Source organism: Mauremys mutica, chromosome 17 (assembly GCF_020497125.1).
Source record: "Mauremys mutica isolate MM-2020 ecotype Southern chromosome 17, ASM2049712v1, whole genome shotgun sequence".
NCBI classification, from domain to species: Eukaryota; Metazoa; Chordata; order Testudines; family Geoemydidae; genus Mauremys; species Mauremys mutica.
The window spans coordinates 23,278,087-23,295,637 of NC_059088.1; the positions used below are offsets into that span (position 1 = coordinate 23,278,087).

A 17,551-nucleotide genomic window follows, 5' to 3' on the forward strand; every position below is an offset into this window, starting at 1 on the left:
TCTGACATTCGCAGCATCCCCTGGCAGTGAGTTCCACAGACTGACTGCGCTGCATGAAGAAATACTTCCTTTTGTTTGTGTCCTATCAGCTCTAAGGTGATTAAGGTCTATTTCCAGTAGATAGAAATGGCAGTGTGCTTTCTTTCCAATGGCAGTGTGCTTTCTGTTCCCATTAAGCTACTCAGTAATTAGAAATAAAGTCTTAAATACTGTTATCTATTTATATAATGCGTTTGATACGTCTCCAGCAGAAATGAACACACACTCCAGTTCAAGGTATTAAAGATGTAAAGATTCAAAACATAAAAACAAATTTAAAAATTGAACTTGCATTTCCAAATGACTGATTTAAAAGCCTGTTTCAGTTCTGGAAACAGTTCAGTTTTATAATGTAATACAGAAATCCCGAGTATGTATCTACAGTGACCCAGCTGGATGATTCTTAACTCTGCCTTAATGAAAATACGATATGACGCTATCCAGACGCCATCAGGCCTTCCGCCGGGATGGCCAGCTAGGTTCCCCTCTTACCGGCCCACCAGGTACATGTCGTAGAAGAAGCCGCTCTCTGTGCTGGGCCCGTGACACAGCAGGGCTCCGTAGAATCGCTCCGCTGCCACTCCAAGGATGTGGGCACTGGAGTGCCAGAAAACCTGGGGAGGGAAGAGACCCAATGTCACGTGGATGGCCCACCGTGCCCCACATGGCTCTGGCCCGTTGGACTCCCAGCTCCAATGAAGACTCAGAGCACTGGCTTAACCCAGACACCCTGCAGCCTCTCACATATGGAGTGCCTGTTTGTTCAGAGAGGGAGCCCAAAGTCCCTCGTTAGCTGTCTTTAGGGGGCCTGCCTGTTCCCAGGAGGCAGTGTTATCTAATGGATAGAGCACTGGACTGGGGACTGGACTCGTGTGTTCTATTCCCACCTCTACTGCTAGGTAATATTGGGCAAGTCACTTCAGCCGCTCTGTGCCTCAGTTTCCCCATCTGTAAAATGAGGACAATGATACTGATTGCTTTTGTAAAGCATTTTGAGATTAAGGATGAAAAATGCTACAGACGAGCTAGGGACTATTATATTCATTGTACACGCTGTACCTTCCCTTTTGGTTAGCTTTAGCCACTGTTTGCCTTTCTGCTTTGCCCAATTCCTTGCCCTTAACCCTGGCCTGGCTGACTCCTGTCAACCAAAACTGATTTTTCAGCCTTTTGCATCTGTGCTTTTGCCAGTGCAGTTTATGCCAGTCAGATACCAAAGTGCAGGAGACATTTGCTAGTCCGGCATCTCAGCGACAATCCTCTGCAATTGCAATGCATAAGAGTATAAAATGGGCCGGCCGGGCCACCGCTTCCCGCAGCTCCCATTGGCCGGGAATGGTGAACCACGGCCGCTGGGAGCTGCGAGCGGCCGTACCCGCGGACGCTCAGATAAACAAAGCATCTCGCGGCTCACCAGGGGCTTACCAAGTCTGGGAAGCACTGTTTTAGAGCATGGTTGGGAGAGATGGTTTTGCAAAGAACAGTTAAGAAGAACACCTATCAAACCCCACTTCCTTGGTGACCCCCACACTCCAGCAGGTGCATTAATGCAGTGGTTCTCAACCAGGGGTACATGTATCCCTGGGGGTACGCAGAGGGGGGTACACCAACTCATCTTGATATTTGCCTAGTTTTACAAACAGGCCACATAAAAAGCACTAGCGAAGTCAATAGAAACTAAAATTTCATACAATGACTTTATATTTTATGCACTGAAATGGAAGTAAAATATTTATATTCCAACTGATTTATTTTATAATTACGTGGTAACAATGATGAAAGCCAGCAATTTGTCAGGAATAGTGTGATGTGACACTTTTCTATTTTTCTGTCTGATTGGGAAGCAAGTAGCTTTTAAGTGAGGTGAAACGTGGGGGTACGCAAGACAAAGGAGACTCCTGAAAGGGGTACAGTAGGCTGGAAAGGTTGAGAACCATGGCATTAAAGGGACAGAAACCAGAAGCCACAGAAACGGCCCAGATTAGCCACTGTCCAGGCTCCCTTTGGCTACCACCAGAGGGCTCCGTCCCCATAACTGAACACCAATTTAGCTACTTTGTCGCTAGACGTTTTGGTTTCCCTAGTGAGAAAATACGTGTCAAAGTGACCAGTGACAAATCTAGCAACTTTTACTGCCAATGACAGTGACATTCAGAGAAAGAAATCACCACTATGTATAGTCACAAAATCATTCACAAACAGCTCGATAATGTTAATAAAATCTATTCCGGGGTCGTCTTAGTACATTTTCGTGGACACCAAGTCCATGTCATGATGTCTCAACTGAGCATGTCCTCGGAAGGAATCGCATTCCAGGGCTGCTTGGGCTGAGATCACTGCAATCTGCAGGCCAGGAAAAGAAGTTCGTGGAGGCTAATTAAATGTTTTGCTAAAGCCAGGTGCAAGAAAGGCCGAGGCTGGGCTGAAATTCACCAACCTGGGCTGCAGTGCACAGAGCACCCTTCCCAATGAGCAGAGGGCACCGGCTCACATATAAACCTTAAGCTCTCTGCTGAATAGGCTTGGAGAAGAGGAGAGCATTTAATCAGGGCCAGGGGAGGTTCTGCCATCACAGGCAAGCCCCTTTAAATGGGTGGAGATTGGACTCTCAATGAGACAAACAGCAAAGTCCCTATGGCTGGGGTTTGTAAATCCTCCTCCGCTTCCCCTTGGGATCAAATTGTCGTAATTAAAAGCCCAAGAAAACAACCCCCTGCTCCCCAATTGCACTAACGTGGTGTTGCTTTATAAATGAAACTCACAAGATTAAAGGGGAAATATTCATTAGCCCCAAAGCAGAGAGTCCTTCCTACCAATCGGACACATTTGGCAGACCATAACCCCAGCATCTCTGGGAAATGCTTAATTTGTGCTGGGGTTTGCCAGGACTGAGGGCAGCTGAGCCCTGGCCCCTCCTTCATCACAAAATAAGCACTGGGCCTACCTAAACCTGCAAAATATCCTCATCCCGCTCCAGCCCAGGTCGGCTGGGGTTGGTGAATTTCAGCCCAGCCTCGGCTTTTCTTGCCAGCCTGGATTTGAACCGACAGGTTAGTGAAAGGGAAGGCCCAGAGCTGGAGGGAAGAGGGCATTCGCCCATTGGGGCGCATGGCCCTGTCTCATCCGTGCGGCTCTCCTTGTAGGGATATTAAAGAAGGTTTATATTAAACATGGTTTATATGAGAAATGATTTATTGATTTATTGTTAATTGATACTTTATAACTTAAGGTTTATGTTAGAAGTAAATTTGAGATTCCCAACATTTAGCCTTAACCTGCAAGCCACCAGCTGTGTCTGTGTGAAGCCTGCTCAAAGAGATACTTGGTATAAAACTTGCTAAACATTAATTAACTCTAAGTAAGCCAAAACAGTAGCTGTGATAGTGTATAGATAGAGACCCCCACCCTCTGTAAGTTTTCATCTCACTTTATCTTTGATTGGTAAAAGACAGGGAGTCTCACATAAATTGGTAACACCCCAAAAGGTAAAGAGACAGTGAAATAGATGTGATTAAGATAGAGAATGTATGTGAATGAATGGTTAGGGAGTCACCAGCCTGAAGAATTCAGTGTCGGCTGAAGAAGGTGTCAAGTGGGATCAACCAGAGACCCCCGGAGGGCAAACTGGAATCCACCCACCACACCTCAAAGGAAGGAAAAACAAAACATCTGACAACATGGAGCCAGCCACCTGCTGATTGATTTAGCAACAGCAAAATGAAGCAACTCTCATGGACTGACATAGGAATAAATTCCTATAAAACTGGACTCTAAAGACTGAGGACTTTGAGTCTATGGTTCTGCTGCCAGCCTCCAGGAGCATCAGATGCATCTGACACAGACTCGGCTCCATCCTCATGACCAAGATACCTGGCCAGTAACTTGGCATGAGCAACATCTAGGCTGGTAACTATAACATCTATACAGAACCTGAATGAATGATTGTGTGGATGAATATATGTGTGTGTGTGTGTGTGTATAAGGAATAAGTAGTAATAGAAATAAGTAGGAAAACATTGTCTTTTGTTTTGTTATGGTATTTACAATAAATGTGGCATCTTTGCCTTATCCCTCTTAATAAGATCCTGCTGGTTTTTATTATATTGGTATAACATCCTCGCTGGCTAACCTGCCTCCCCTGCCCTGTCCACTTCATTAGCCACCGTACCCTGCATCACAGGCTGTGCTACCTCCTACGGAGCAGCGAGCAAGAACATTTGGATAAAAACAAGCCTTGGCTAATGTGCAACTCTCACCAAAGTGCACCTGGCTTTAGCAAAGTATTTAATTAGTCTCCATGAACTTCTTTTCCTGGCCTGCAGATTATAGCGATCTCAGCCCAAGCAGCCCTGGAATGCGATTCCTTCCGAGGACATGCTCAGTTGAGGCGCAATATTGACTTGGTGTCCAACAGAACGTAGTAAGAAGAGCCCAGAATGGATTTTAACAACACTATTGAGCTGCTTGTGAACGATTTTGTGACTATACTCGCCTGGGCACGCGCACTTGTGGGTGTATATAATTCTCTGTCGACTTCCCTGGAAATTTTGTTTAGTGACGTTTTTGACTCCTTCTGAGTGCTTAAACACTCCATTGAGTGACTTTTCAAGCTCTGGCTGGTGACTTCCTGCTATGCGGAGATGGCAACACTGTGCCAGGTATCACTCACCGCCTGCCCCTCTGGAGAATCAAAGCCCAAGAATTCCAAGGTGGCGCTGCTTTCCAGAGGGCGATCCAGGTCGTACAGAGCCCCGTTCACCCGGGCGGCCACTGCCCCCTCAGCCAGGCCTCGTCTGGGAAGGAGGGAGGTGACAGAACACACTTCAGTACAGGACACGTGACCGGCCAGTCAGACGGGGGATCTAGCACCGGCGAAGGGGCCCTCGAGCCAGGTCTCTGGCCCAATTACAGCCCAGGGCGAATAAGGGTAACTGCGCAGTGAGTTCTCCCCCTGCACCCCCACACCCGGCGCTAGAGGGATCATGCCTCCCAGACCCACTCACATCTGGACCCTCTCTGCTGAGGCTGCCAGCAAGGAGCCGGTTAGCACCAGCTCCGAGGATGGGCTCTGCAGCCAGGACACCCGCCAGCTACAGCTGGCAAACCCACTTCTCGTCGAGCCGCTACTCCTCAGTGAGGTGCTCTGCCTGCCCACGCACCCCAGCAGGGGGAAGTCCCCCCAGCTTATGGGCCACCACTCGTGCAGTTCCCCAGGCGGGTCACGGGCAGCAGCGGCAGATTGCACCTGGGCCCTCTGGTTTTAGAAGCGCGAGCTGCCTCTACAGCAGGAGCCAGGAGACCCGGTGTTGCGGGCTCCGTGTGGGCCAGCCATCACTGGAGGGGGACAGAGCGCCACACTGAGCAGGTGTGAGTTACAGTAACATCGTTCGGGGTGTGGGAGGCGGGTTCGAAGGAGGGAGTCAGGTGCCCAAATCCCATTGAACAGAGTCCAGCTGAGCGTAGCCAAACCGGACCCCTAGGGGCAATGGACTCAATGCGAACCCAGGGGTTTAAAAGGTTTTGAAAGCAGACAACTGTTCATAGGAAGAAAACGTGCAATGGCACCCAGTACCCGATTTGTGACGCCACGTGATACGGCGTGGTTCGTAGGGACTCTCCTTCCACCTGTTGGCCATCGGGCAGGGAGATCCGGATTGGCCCACCCGCCTTCTGCGCCCGGTCTGCACATCGCTCGTCGTAGGCAGCCTTTAGCTTCTCGTACAAACAGAGCCGCTCAGCGAGGTGGGGTAAGAAAGCGCCTGCCTGGAAAAGAGCCACGGAGGGACTGGAGGAAGCTCATGACGGGAGTGGGTAGAGGATGGGCTTGGGAGTCAGGACTCCTGGGTTCTTTCTTCCCAGCTCCGGCAAGGAAACGAGACAGAGTGGGTGGAGCTGGAGGGGGCTGGGAGTCAGGACTCCTGGGGTTCCTCTCCCAGCTCTTGTTGGAGGAGCGCTGTTTAGTGGTTAGAGCAGGGTGTGCATCGACTCATAGGACTGGAAGGGATCTCGAGAGTCTTCCGGTCCAGTCCCCTGCACTCACGGCAGAACTAAATATTGTGCGTTGGGAGGGGGGATGAAAGGGACGTCGGGGCTGGGGCATTCTGTACAGCTCCGGGCACAATGGGCCCCCAGCGCCGCTGGAGCCTCTTGGTGCCCCTGAAATACCCGCAGCCCCATAGGGGGCACTTGTGGGGACAACACGCTCCCGGTTCACCGGCCCAGGCCAGCCGCGTCTGCGGGGGTCACCGCTGCAAAAAGCTAAACAAACCGCAGCCGGCCCGGCCTGGCCCCACGGAGCTGCCTGGGGAGGGGGCACTTCCCCTGCCTGCCCCAGAGCCGAGCCGGGTCCCCTGCCAGCCCCCCCGGCCTGCGCAGGGGGACGGGGGGCAGCGGGGAGGCGTCACGCGGCAATGCAAAGCCGGACGGACCTGGTGCCACCGGCGGCTCACGGCGGGGCCCCTCCCGGCCAGGATCCGCCCCCAGGGCGAGAGGAGCCGCATGGCCCCCCCCGGCGCCGCGCAGCAAGCGGGCCAGTCGCCTCGCCGGCCGGGCCGGGCAGGGGCTGCTCCCGGCGGGGCTTCCCGAGCGGCCCGTCCTGCAACAGGCGCGCGGCGAGGTGCCCTTCCCCGGGGAGGGCGGAGATGCGCCCGCCGCTTGCGTCTGCGCCACGGCGCGGCCCCGCGCGCGGCAAGCTGCGCCCGCCCCCCGCTGCGCGCGCCCGCGCAGAGCCGGTCCCCGTCACTCACCCGCTGCCGGGCACCAGTCGCTCCCCAAAGGAGGCGCGCGCCCTGTCTCACCCCCATGGTCCCGGGGGTGGGGGGAGGGGTGTAGCTTCGCCATCTAGAAAGGAAACAATCGGCTTGTTCAAATCCACACGCTCTACTCATAGACTTTAAGGTCAGAAGGGACCAGTGTGATCATCTAGTCTGACCTCCCGCACAATGCAGGCGGCAGAATCCCACCCATCCACTTCTATAACGAACCCCTAGCCTATGTCTGAGTTATCGGACAACCCCATCGGTTCATCGCTCCCTCCGGCATCATCAACATGTAATCAGCACTAATCAAGCCCCCTACTTCCTCGCATTTGCTCTCTTTAAAAAACGGTTAAAACAATCTACATAAAACAATCTACATACAAATAATCACCTTGGAACATATATTTTGCCTACCTTTGTTAGAACGACAAAGATCAACCTGTGGAACTCCTTGCCAGAGGGTGTTGTGAAGGCCACGAAACTAACACTAAGTATTTGGTCCTGCCATGAGGGCAGGGGACTGGATTCGATGACCTCTCGAGGTCCCTTCCAGTCCTAGAGTCTATGAATCTATGAAACAGGGTGCAAAACTTGCATCCGAAGATGTGGGTATTCACCCACGAAAGCTCATGCTGCAAAACGTCTGTTAGTCTATAAGGTGCCACAGGATTCTTTGCTGCTTTTAGGGTTCAAAAAAGAACTAGATAAATTCATGGGGGATAAGGTCCATCAATGGCTATTAGGGATGGTGTCCCTAGCCTCTGTTTGCCAGAAGCTGGGAATGGGCGACGGGGGATGGATCACTTGATGATCACCTGTTCCGTTCATTCCTCCTGAAGCACCTGGCATTGGCCACTGTCAGAAGACAGGATACTGGGCTAGATGGACCTTTGGTCTCATCCAGTGTGGCCGTTCTTATATTCATATGAGATTAATTCAATAAAGGGAAAGATTAGAGGGAGACCCTCCCCCAGCAGTTTACTTTGTGCATTTATTCTTTAGATGGATAAACCAGGATTTAAAAAACACCTGTATGGAACACACTACAATCTATTCTGCTATGCTCTACTCTGACACATACTTCAAAATACAGCAAAGCACAGAAAGGTACCAAGCCCTACACCATACTGAATAACCAGACAGAGAAATAAACCACCTTTCCCGCTTTTCTTTAAGTATCTCCCCTCGCAGCAATTCTTGCATCTTCAGCAGCTCTCTTGAGAAGACAGGACAGCACTTGTCTAGTCAGTTCCCTTGGTTTGTGGGTCTTCCACTGCAATGTAAGAGAAAGAAAACATAAAAGGGAAATGTGGTTATTATATTACAAAAATGGGCAGGGAATATGGGGTGGGGGTTCCCTACCAGTACTGTCAACCCTAAGAATTCAAACATTGTGACTCAGTTCCCCCTTTCCCCAAATAACACAATATTGTCTTATAGAAGTCATGGGATTTTCAAAAATGATACATTTGGGGGTGCTTTTTATTCACCTTTGGGTTTTTGAATCTTTAGGAGCCATGTTTTCAAGCTTTTCTCCACGACCATGGAGGCTAGATACTTCTTTTTTTTTAAATTCCTCTTCAAACCAAAGCTGAGATTCTGACACAATCACATGAATCCGGGAGCTGTGGCATTAAGAAAAGACACCAAATATCACAAAAAATGATAAATATTGTCAATTGGCAACACTGTAAGCTACTGGAAATTACTCATACTATTACTTGTAGATTGGCTAGATTTCAAATGAACAGCGTTCCTTTAAGCTTCAAGCCTGAAATTTTCAATACTGCCAAAAGGGATCATTCAACTGGGCACCCAAATCTTTCAGTTTTGTCCAAATTTCTCATATAGGATTACATATCGAGTAACCTCAGAAACTAAGCAGGGATCTACATGGCTCTGTGGCATATTACAGTGACTGGCAATTTCCCATTGAAACTTTTTGCAACAGAAAATGGCCTTTTTTTGCAAAGTTTTCATTTAGTTCAAAGTTCTATGGTTTTTCAAGGGAAAATCAAGAGTCAAAACACTTTTTGATTTTGAAAAATGGCAGTGTTTTGGTTTACACTATTAAAAAAATTCTACCCATAAAATATGAACGTCAACAACAACAAAACAAACCCCAAACCACACATGCACACAAAGCCCAAACCGTACGCACAATTTTGTTGTTTGTTTCATTGAAAAAATGTTTGCGGAAAATCCTTGCCATTTCCCGAACAGCTCTATGGCATTACTAATAAAAAGGATGAGTGAGACTGAAGAAATTCCAGTAGCCAGTGAAAGCAAGGAGGATTTGGAGGAGTTTTTAGCAGAGGCAGGTTCTAAGAATAAATAAGATCTTTCAGTTCATTAACACTAGATCACCTCTGCTAGCCTGATCCTGCCATGAGCAACACATAGGTCTGCCCATTGTGAGCCCATGGCGTGATCGGGGCCTACTTTTTATTATCTATAACTTCAAGCCTCCTTTTACTTTTGTGCAAATCTAATCAAGGCTCCGGCTGCCTGTGTCACAAATTACAAAAACAAACTCAAGTTAGACAGGCAGCAGAACACAAAAACTCTCTTCCCTCTGCAGAGCTAACCTTCAGACTCCACTCTGTGCAGCAGCATGTGCAAATAGATACCGTGCAGCATGGCCTGAAGATCAACAGACCAGGGCTATTTTGGGTCATAGATTGGGGGTAGCATGTTCCATATCCCCTTAGACAGAACACTGTATTCCTAGCCCCTCCTCTTTTTAAAGTATGGCAGGTCCCCTGATTGCAACTGTGGCAACAGATCATCAGGAGCAGGCCCTGATTCAGCAAAGCACTTAAACACGTGCTCACAGTTAAGCAAGTGCTTAAGTCCCATTGACTACAGTGTTTTCCTGCATTAGGGCCTCCAGGAGAAAGGTCCAAACCCCTCTTGGGCTTTTCAGGTTAAAACCCACCCAATTTATTTCTAAAAATGATTTGACGCGTCAAGCTCAAGTTTCTACCTAAACTTCTTCATCGCACTTTAGTTAAAAGGTTCCATTGACAAGAGGTGTTGTAGACCTGTGACAGATGTTAGCCAAACGCTTTATGGATGGTTTTAGGTACATCGGCAGAGGGGGTCAGCAATGGTTATAACCAAGCTACTGACCTGTTGGACTCAATAACAAACTATAAGAATTAACTATTTATTAAAATATCAGTAATTGATGAACCTTTTATACACTACGCAGCAGTTATAACATGGGACCAGCTATCCCTTGTCCTTATCTGGCTCCCCCTCACCATAGCCTCTGAGCACTTCACAATCCTTACAACACGCCTGGGAAATGCTATGACCCCATTGTACAGAAGGGGAACTGAGGCCAAGATCTGCAAAGGTATTTAGGCTCCTAATTTCCAGGATACTAAATACATTTGTGGGTCTGGGTCAGAGAGACTTAAGGGTAGGTTTACACAGCAAAAAAAAGTGAGTTCTTAACTCTGGTTAAAGTAGCTGTGAAGATACAGCAACTCTGCCTTTAATTCAGGTTAACCACTCAAGTTAAAGCCTAGAGAGCAGATGGGGTTGAACTCAAGTTGTGGTGTCTTCAGTGCTATTTTAACCCAAGCTGGCTAACCTGAGTTAAGGCCACACCTTGCTTTGCAGAGTAGACACACCTAGAGTGACTTGGCCACGGTCACATAGGAAGTCTATGGTAGACCAAGGAATCAAACCCTAGTCTCCCAAATCCTAAGCTAGTGCCCTAACCTCACTGGACCATCATTTCTCTCTGAGCAGATGCACATGAAGCTCTGAATGCTACCTTTGCTTCCCCTCTTTCTCCTCCCCCTTTGCACCTTCTCACTACTGCTAGTGCAAGTCGTCTTCTTTGCAGCGCCTCTCTCTCACCAACTCTCTATCGCACTTCCACTATCAGCTGAAACCATCTCGATCTCCCTCTCGTCTTTGTTACACATTTTCAAATGCCGACTTGCTGCACTGGAGGATCCAAAATTGTATTCAACATAAGGGCCCAGGACACCCCAGCGCCCCCAGGTCAGCCTAAACATCAGCCACCCTCTAACTGTTTTGAGCAAATGGAAATGCACATAGGTGTTGTCAACGATTAACAAGATCTTCTGAAAGCTCTATCGGTCAGACTCTCTGCTTTAGGCAGGTTACGACGTGAGTGGTAAAGATTTCACACAAAAGCACAAACCAGCCTGGACGTGGAAAAATAAAAACTTTTGGCCAACTTTTACAAGCGGGAAGCTGAAGGAACATAACCCAAAACACCCAACGTGTTCTTTTGTGTACGGACTTCCAAGAGAGAGAGATTGCACCTTTAAGTGGATGACACACATTCTTCATGCAGCTGTAGTAACACTAAAGCACAACCTGGGTTATCCTGGCATCACTGAATATTGAATACATTTGGCTAACAAGGGGATTTGGGATGCATTCACCAAATGTCAAGGGATATGACCCTGCTTGTGTTAAAAGGGTCCTGGATAAAGAAAGGGTGGAGAACTAAAGTTGGATTTGACATACAGGACTTTAAAACAATCCTGTGCTGCCCCCCTCCTCCCTTGTCTGTCACATTTAGGTCCCCAAGCCTGCAACAATCCGAGCCACTAAAGCGAATCCCCATGCGCATGGGGGCGCACACTGGAGTCAACAGGGCTCTGTATCGGTGTGGAGTTCTCGTCAATGGATGTGATTGCAGGATTAGGGCCTATCGAACCAACCCTACACACGTTTATGGGACTACTCACACAAGTCAATTTACACACTTAAAAGTGTTTGCAGGACCAAGACAAGCCTAAAAGGCCAAGAGACTCAAGCAAGAGCCCAACTTTATTCATTCATTCATCCGTAGGGCCCTACCAAATTGAGTCCATTTTGGTCGATTTCACGACCGTAGGATAAATTTCATGATTTCAGCTATCTGAAATTTCATGGTGCTGTAATTGTAGGGGTCCTGACCCAAAAAGGAGTTGGGGTGGGGGGTCTCAAGGTTATTGTAGAGGGGGTTGTGGTACTGCTACCCTTCTGTGCTGCTGCTGGCAGCAGCTCTGCCTTCAGAGCTGGAGAGCGGCAGCTGCAGGCCTGGAGTCCATCTCTGAATGCTGAGCTGCTGCCAGCAGCAGAGCAGAAGGAAGGATGGCCTGGTATGGTATTGCCACCCTTACTTCTGCACTGCTGGCCACAGAGCTGGGCCCTCAGTCAATAGTTGCCAAGCTTTGATGGCAGCAGCGCAGAAGTAAGGGTGGCAATACCATACCATGCCATGCTTACTTCTGTGCTGCTGCTGGCGGCAGCTCTGCCTGCAGAGCTGGGCTCCTGGCCTGCAGCCGCTGATCTCCGGCCGCTCAGCTCTGAAGTCAGCACAGACGTGAGGGTGGCAATACCACAACCCCACTAAAATAACCTTGTGACCCCCCTGCAACTCCCTTTTGGGTCAGGATCCTCAATTTGAGAAATGCTGGTCTCCCCCCATGAAATCTGTATAGTATAGGGGAAAAGCACACAAAAGACCAGAATTCACGGTCCGTGATGTTTTTCATGGCTGTGAATTTGGTAGGTCTCTACTCATTCAGATTTAAACATTCATTCAGAAAGAGGCACAGCTACCCTTTGCTCCAGGCACTCTTTGATATATTTTAAAAATACAATGATACAAAACAGACTCTTCCAGCCCCACATCCTACCTCTTTGACCAATAATTAATATATAAGCATTGGCACCCCACAGCTCCCATTAACCTTAATGCTCACCACATCCTGTGCTTATAGACTTAGGAGCCTAACGTTACTTCTTTCATTCTCACTCCTGACATTTTAAGAATTTTTTTTTTAAATTCCTTATTCCATGGAGCTGTTACTGTCTCTCCTGCTGAACACAGTATATTTTTGTTCTAAAAAGTGTATTTGGAATTAAGGGCTAAAGCCCTGATTGAGCAAAACATTTCAGTTGTGTACACATCCCATTGATTCAAGGCCTATCTTAAGTGCTTTAGCAGAACTTCGGCCCTGACTCAACAATCTGTTACACTGGAGTAAATCCAGCCATGCCATGGCAATTAGTGGAGTGACTCCATTACTCTTGGGAGCAGAATCCAGCCCTAAGTTTGAACATACATTCTGCAAATGATTTTATTATTTAGTTTTTCACTGCGATAGCACCTAAGACCTAGGATGCTAGACACCACACAAAAAAACAGAACAAAAGAGGGGGTTTAATTGTTTGGGTCAGTTCACTGTCTTTTGATTCACCTGTTTTAATACCATACAACTTAAAAAAAAATTAATTTAGGCCCAGCTCCTCAAAGGTATTTAGGCATCTAACTTCCATTGATTTTAGTGGGATTTAGGTGCTTAGGAACTGAATTTTTGTAAAAGGACAGATATTGACAGTTAGACTTAAATTCTAGTAGTTGTATTGCCTCCAGCATGATCAACACAAAAAGTTGACCTGGGTGTTATAGTATATAAGTCAATGTGCAGCTACAGTCAAAAGAGCTAACAAGATGGTAGGATGTATAAGAAAAGGGATGAATAATACAGAGCTATGTTTTATATAAATCGCGTGCTCTCATCCACATGCTGTGGCCACCCCATCTCACGAGGATCTTGCAGAACTAGAGAGGGTTCAGAGAAGAGTAATGAGAATGACCCAAGGGTATGGAAAAGCTCTCCTATGAAGAGACTGAAAAGACTGGGATTGTAACCTTGGAAAGGGGATGGATGAGAAGCGACAAGATTAAAAGTATATAAATACTGAATGGTCTAGAGGAGATCAACTGTTTTCCCTGTCTCATAACACAAGAGCAAGCAGACAGCCACAGAAAAATAAAAATGAGAAATCCAAAGATACACATTCTGTGGGGGGGAAAAATTGTAACTGGACTGCAGAATTCACTGCCACAGCATGGCAGTGAGGCCAAGAACTTAAGATTCAAGCAGGGACTGGACATTTATACAGCTAGCAAGAACTTCCAGAATTATCATTGATGACAAGAGTTTTTGTAAGGGATGTTAAAACTCATGTCTCAGGGTTTAAACCAATCTAAGTCTTAGAGATCAGGCTGAGACCTTCATGGGGCAGGGAGAAGGGAGGAGAGAGATGATCCTAGACAGGATCCTGGACAAAACAGGCCTCAGGTCTGGCACTTCTTAGGGGAGTGTATGCTCCCACTGTGAATGCCTCTCAGCCCTGTCCCAGATTACTCTTCCTGAGGGTAGAGAGCAGAGTTAAGTCTCCATGGCCTATTCTATCCTTAGTGGCTCTGCTAAGGCTGCCAATTAAGTGTCGTCAATGAAGGATTGAGGTGTTTTTGGAGAGGGAGGGTATTTGGTGATAGAGACATTTTTTGGGGCCCAAACACACACCGATTCTTGCCACACAGGCAAACAAAACAGCCCACCATCGGACCATTCCGTTTCCCTAGTGACTGGGGTTGGTATTACTGTGATCGGATGGTAGCTTGTGTTTCAACTAGACATCGTAATTCAGTGACTTCCTGTTTCCATACACCCACTTTGTCACCCACAGAAAATGTTACTTGTTTCTTCTCCCATACAACAAAGCTTCACAAATGAGATGGACAGACACTAAGTATTTCTTGTATTTTGTTCACTCATAATTGGCAGAAGTATTCCTTTAAAAAGAAAAAGAAAAAAAACAGTCTGCACCCCTCCCTCAGGAATAACATTTTCTAGATTACTAAATCCCATGTAAATTTCACCTATTGCCTTGACAAGAGAGGCAGATTGGTCCAGTGGTTAGGGTATTGCACAGGGATTGAAGAGATGTGTTCATCTCCGGCCTACTGCATGATTTTAGGTAAGTCACTTCCCCTCCCTATGCCTGTTTCTCCTCCCATCCATTGCCTGGTCTTTAGTTTGTATAACACCTAGCACACTGAGGCCTGGACATGGATTAGGATCGCTTATGCATTATGGTAACACCACTACTAATACACTTCAACTAAAGCTACAGCCAGGGTCCTTCACTGAATGCACCGTCGCTGGTCAATCTGCTCCTCTAGTGAGAACAAACCTCAAGGACTACGAGAGCAGGATCTTTAGAAGAATCCAGCACTGGCCAAACTCTGCTCCCATTGACTTCAATGGGTCAGAGGTGGGTGCTTTGGAGAAATCCCACCTTCAGTGTTTTCCATTAAAAAACAACTCTCCTTGCTTATTTGTATTGGTGCTTTGGTGCCTGTCAATTCAGCAGCAGAAAGAAGAGAGCTGCCATTTAATTACCATGAGGCTGAAGATATAAACGTGGTGGAAGAGCAAGCTCTGGGGCTAAGCCAAGACGGGAATAAAAGAGAACTACAACTAAAAGCTGTTTTATTCAGCTACAGGTGTTACAAGAGCTACTTGTGCTGTGGAGAAACAAAAGCCGTTGCTTATTCTCCTCGCTTTGATGGGAATAAGACTGGAGGCAAACAGAGGCACTATTGTTCCATACGTCAAGCCCTGCCAGCGAGATACCCTAAAACTCCCATTAAAGGTAGGAGGGCCTCCACCTCTTACAGGATCTTCTAACCTCATGCCCACAAGCAAAAGGTTGTGAGAAGTTGTTGGTTTATTATAGAAGTTATACATCGTCTCTTGCAATCAAGATTGGACGCTTTTCCAAACCATCAGCTGTAGCTTAACCATAAGAGCACTTGGCCTGGGTGACACAGGAGTTCCAACTGGACGATCCTAGTGACCCTAGTTTCTGGCCTTACAAAAAACCCAACGACCCTATGAAGGGTACGAACCTTTGCAACTCCCCAGCAAGAGACCATGAAGGCGTGATCAGAACTGACCACCTGCTGCATGTGCTATTAGCTGCCAGATTGGAGGGCCAGGGTTGTCCCTGTTCTTGCCCAGAGAGCTTAATATATAAAGTACTTGAATAGCTGATATCAGATAAACTTGGACCAAGAAACAAATCCAGTACAGCAGAGCAGGGAGGGGGAGGAGAGCGTAGAAGTGGAGAAGAAAGGCCTCAAGGTGACATTAGGACCCATCAGTGCTACAGAATGCAATTATCTTGGGACGTGATACTCCAGCAGGGTTGTTTGAAATACATTCTTTTTGCACCTAGGCCAGTCTTAAAAACATGGGACTTTCGACACGTCTGAAAATTTTATCCAAGATCTAAAGCGTCTATAATGTAAGATGCTGCTCCCCAAGCCAACCGTATGTGAGCTGTGCAAACTCGAGGGGGGAAGAGGAGAAATGAACAATGTAAGGCTAGGAGTCTAAGAGAATTAGGTGCCAAACTCATTAATTTCAAATTGGATTTGGGCATCTAACTCCCTTGGGCTCCTCTGCAAATCCCAGCCTTAAACCCACGCTGTCAGACTGGGAGCCCAGACACCAAAGTCCTGTCCCTGATAGCACTTTTAAAACGCCTTAGACGTTTATCACAGTTTAAGTGGGAGGTGTGATATTAAGTCAAATAGAAACCCCAGCCAAGGCCTGGGGGGGAAGGAAAAGGGAGAGGTGGTAGCTAGTCAAACCACTGGTCAACACGACTGGCTTGTTAACTAGTAGCACAATGAAAACTAAACCAATGTAGAGCTTTAGTGTGTACAGGCCTTGGTACCTAAATGCAAAGCAGCCAGGTCTGCAAAGGTAAGACCCTGCTGAATGACAGAGTTTGCAAATGTTTGAATTATTTACTTTTTAAAAAAAACCAACCCAAATAAGCTATTCATTCCTGCCAGCCTCTGTGGAGCAGAAACCAAGATTTTCAGAAGAGACACTGTCCATTTGGAAGCACAGCCCAGGCTGTTAACAATGGCTGACAGGGGAAAAGAGGGTTGAGCCAAAGAATTGGCATTCTCCATACACTGTGGCGGCACAATGGCATGGCTTTGGATCAATGGCTGTGCTTGGCACTGCTACCCAGGACAAGGGCTTGACTACCAGGTCTGGTTTTTCGTCCTATGGCCTCTGAACTGTAGGAGTAAGTTACATATTGCTGAACAGCAGCCATTGTCAGCTGATCTCAAAGTGGCGCCATCAGCTTCCAACCTAAGCGCTGCACAACTCCACCTGAGCGAGGGGCCCCTTTGCTTTGCAAGGTCCAAAGTGGGCAAGGGAATGATGGACATTAGTGTTGCTAGATGAGTGGCTATTCTCCTAATCGCCACTAATTTAGCAGGAGGGATACACCACACCTGTGCCATGTTCCATGCCCAAAGCTCAGCTAGCTACACCACTAATTTTCAGCACATTCTTACAAGGGTGAGAGACAGGGCAGTCATCGCCCTACCACATCCTATCTTGGGACATGCCACAGTCACCTCAAAACGGCAAGCTCCCTCCATTTATTGTAGCTCAGCAGTCGACGCAGGAAGGGTGGGTGGGTGGTTTCAAATCACTTAAATGCTTTATAATCCCATCTGAACACAGCAAAGATACCAAGTGCTCAGCCCACGGGACAAATGCATTCTCAACATTCTACAGTGCAGTCTTCAGTATGGTGGCTCAGCACGTGGTCTTGGCACACACTAATGACGGTAGAGAATTGCACATAATTAGCAATGCCCAGGGGTTGCACTGATGTAAAGTGGGAGGAGGCGGGAAGTACCTGCATCATTTTCAGCAAATTAAGAGTGCATCTCTCAAGCTCCTGCCAAGTTGCTAAAACAGCCCTTCGGCTAGCATATGTTTGGATGCCCTGGCATAGGCTAAGCAGCACCTCACTGCACGAGCAGACTGAAATGGAGCTGGAAATAACATCTCTATTTTGCAAGTTTGCAATGGGGGGGTGGCCGA

General features: G+C 47.5%; 1 protein-coding gene across 2 annotated transcripts in view; it reads right to left on the reverse strand.

Moving 5' to 3' along the window:
• TARS2 (threonyl-tRNA synthetase 2, mitochondrial) overlaps positions 1 to 8,419 on the reverse strand; it is a 33,453-nt gene extending 25,034 nt beyond the window's left edge. The window contains exons 1-6 of one of the 2 annotated variants that reach the window (XM_044991222.1): positions 8,288 to 8,419; positions 7,954 to 8,064; positions 6,786 to 6,879; positions 5,612 to 5,802; positions 4,709 to 4,832; positions 532 to 653 (exon numbers count right to left, since the gene is read on the reverse strand). In XM_044991222.1, the coding sequence (XP_044847157.1) occupies positions 532 to 653; positions 4,709 to 4,832; positions 5,612 to 5,802; positions 6,786 to 6,879; positions 7,954 to 8,000 (578 nt within the window). In that variant the 5' untranslated portion in view covers positions 8,001 to 8,064; positions 8,288 to 8,419. Of the gene's footprint in view, positions 1 to 531; positions 654 to 4,708; positions 4,833 to 5,611; positions 5,803 to 6,467; positions 6,666 to 6,785; positions 6,880 to 7,953; positions 8,065 to 8,287 lie in introns of those variants that run through there. The other variant, XM_044991223.1, reaches the window with a different exon arrangement.
• Between the last annotated feature and the right edge of the window lie 9,132 nt (positions 8,420 to 17,551).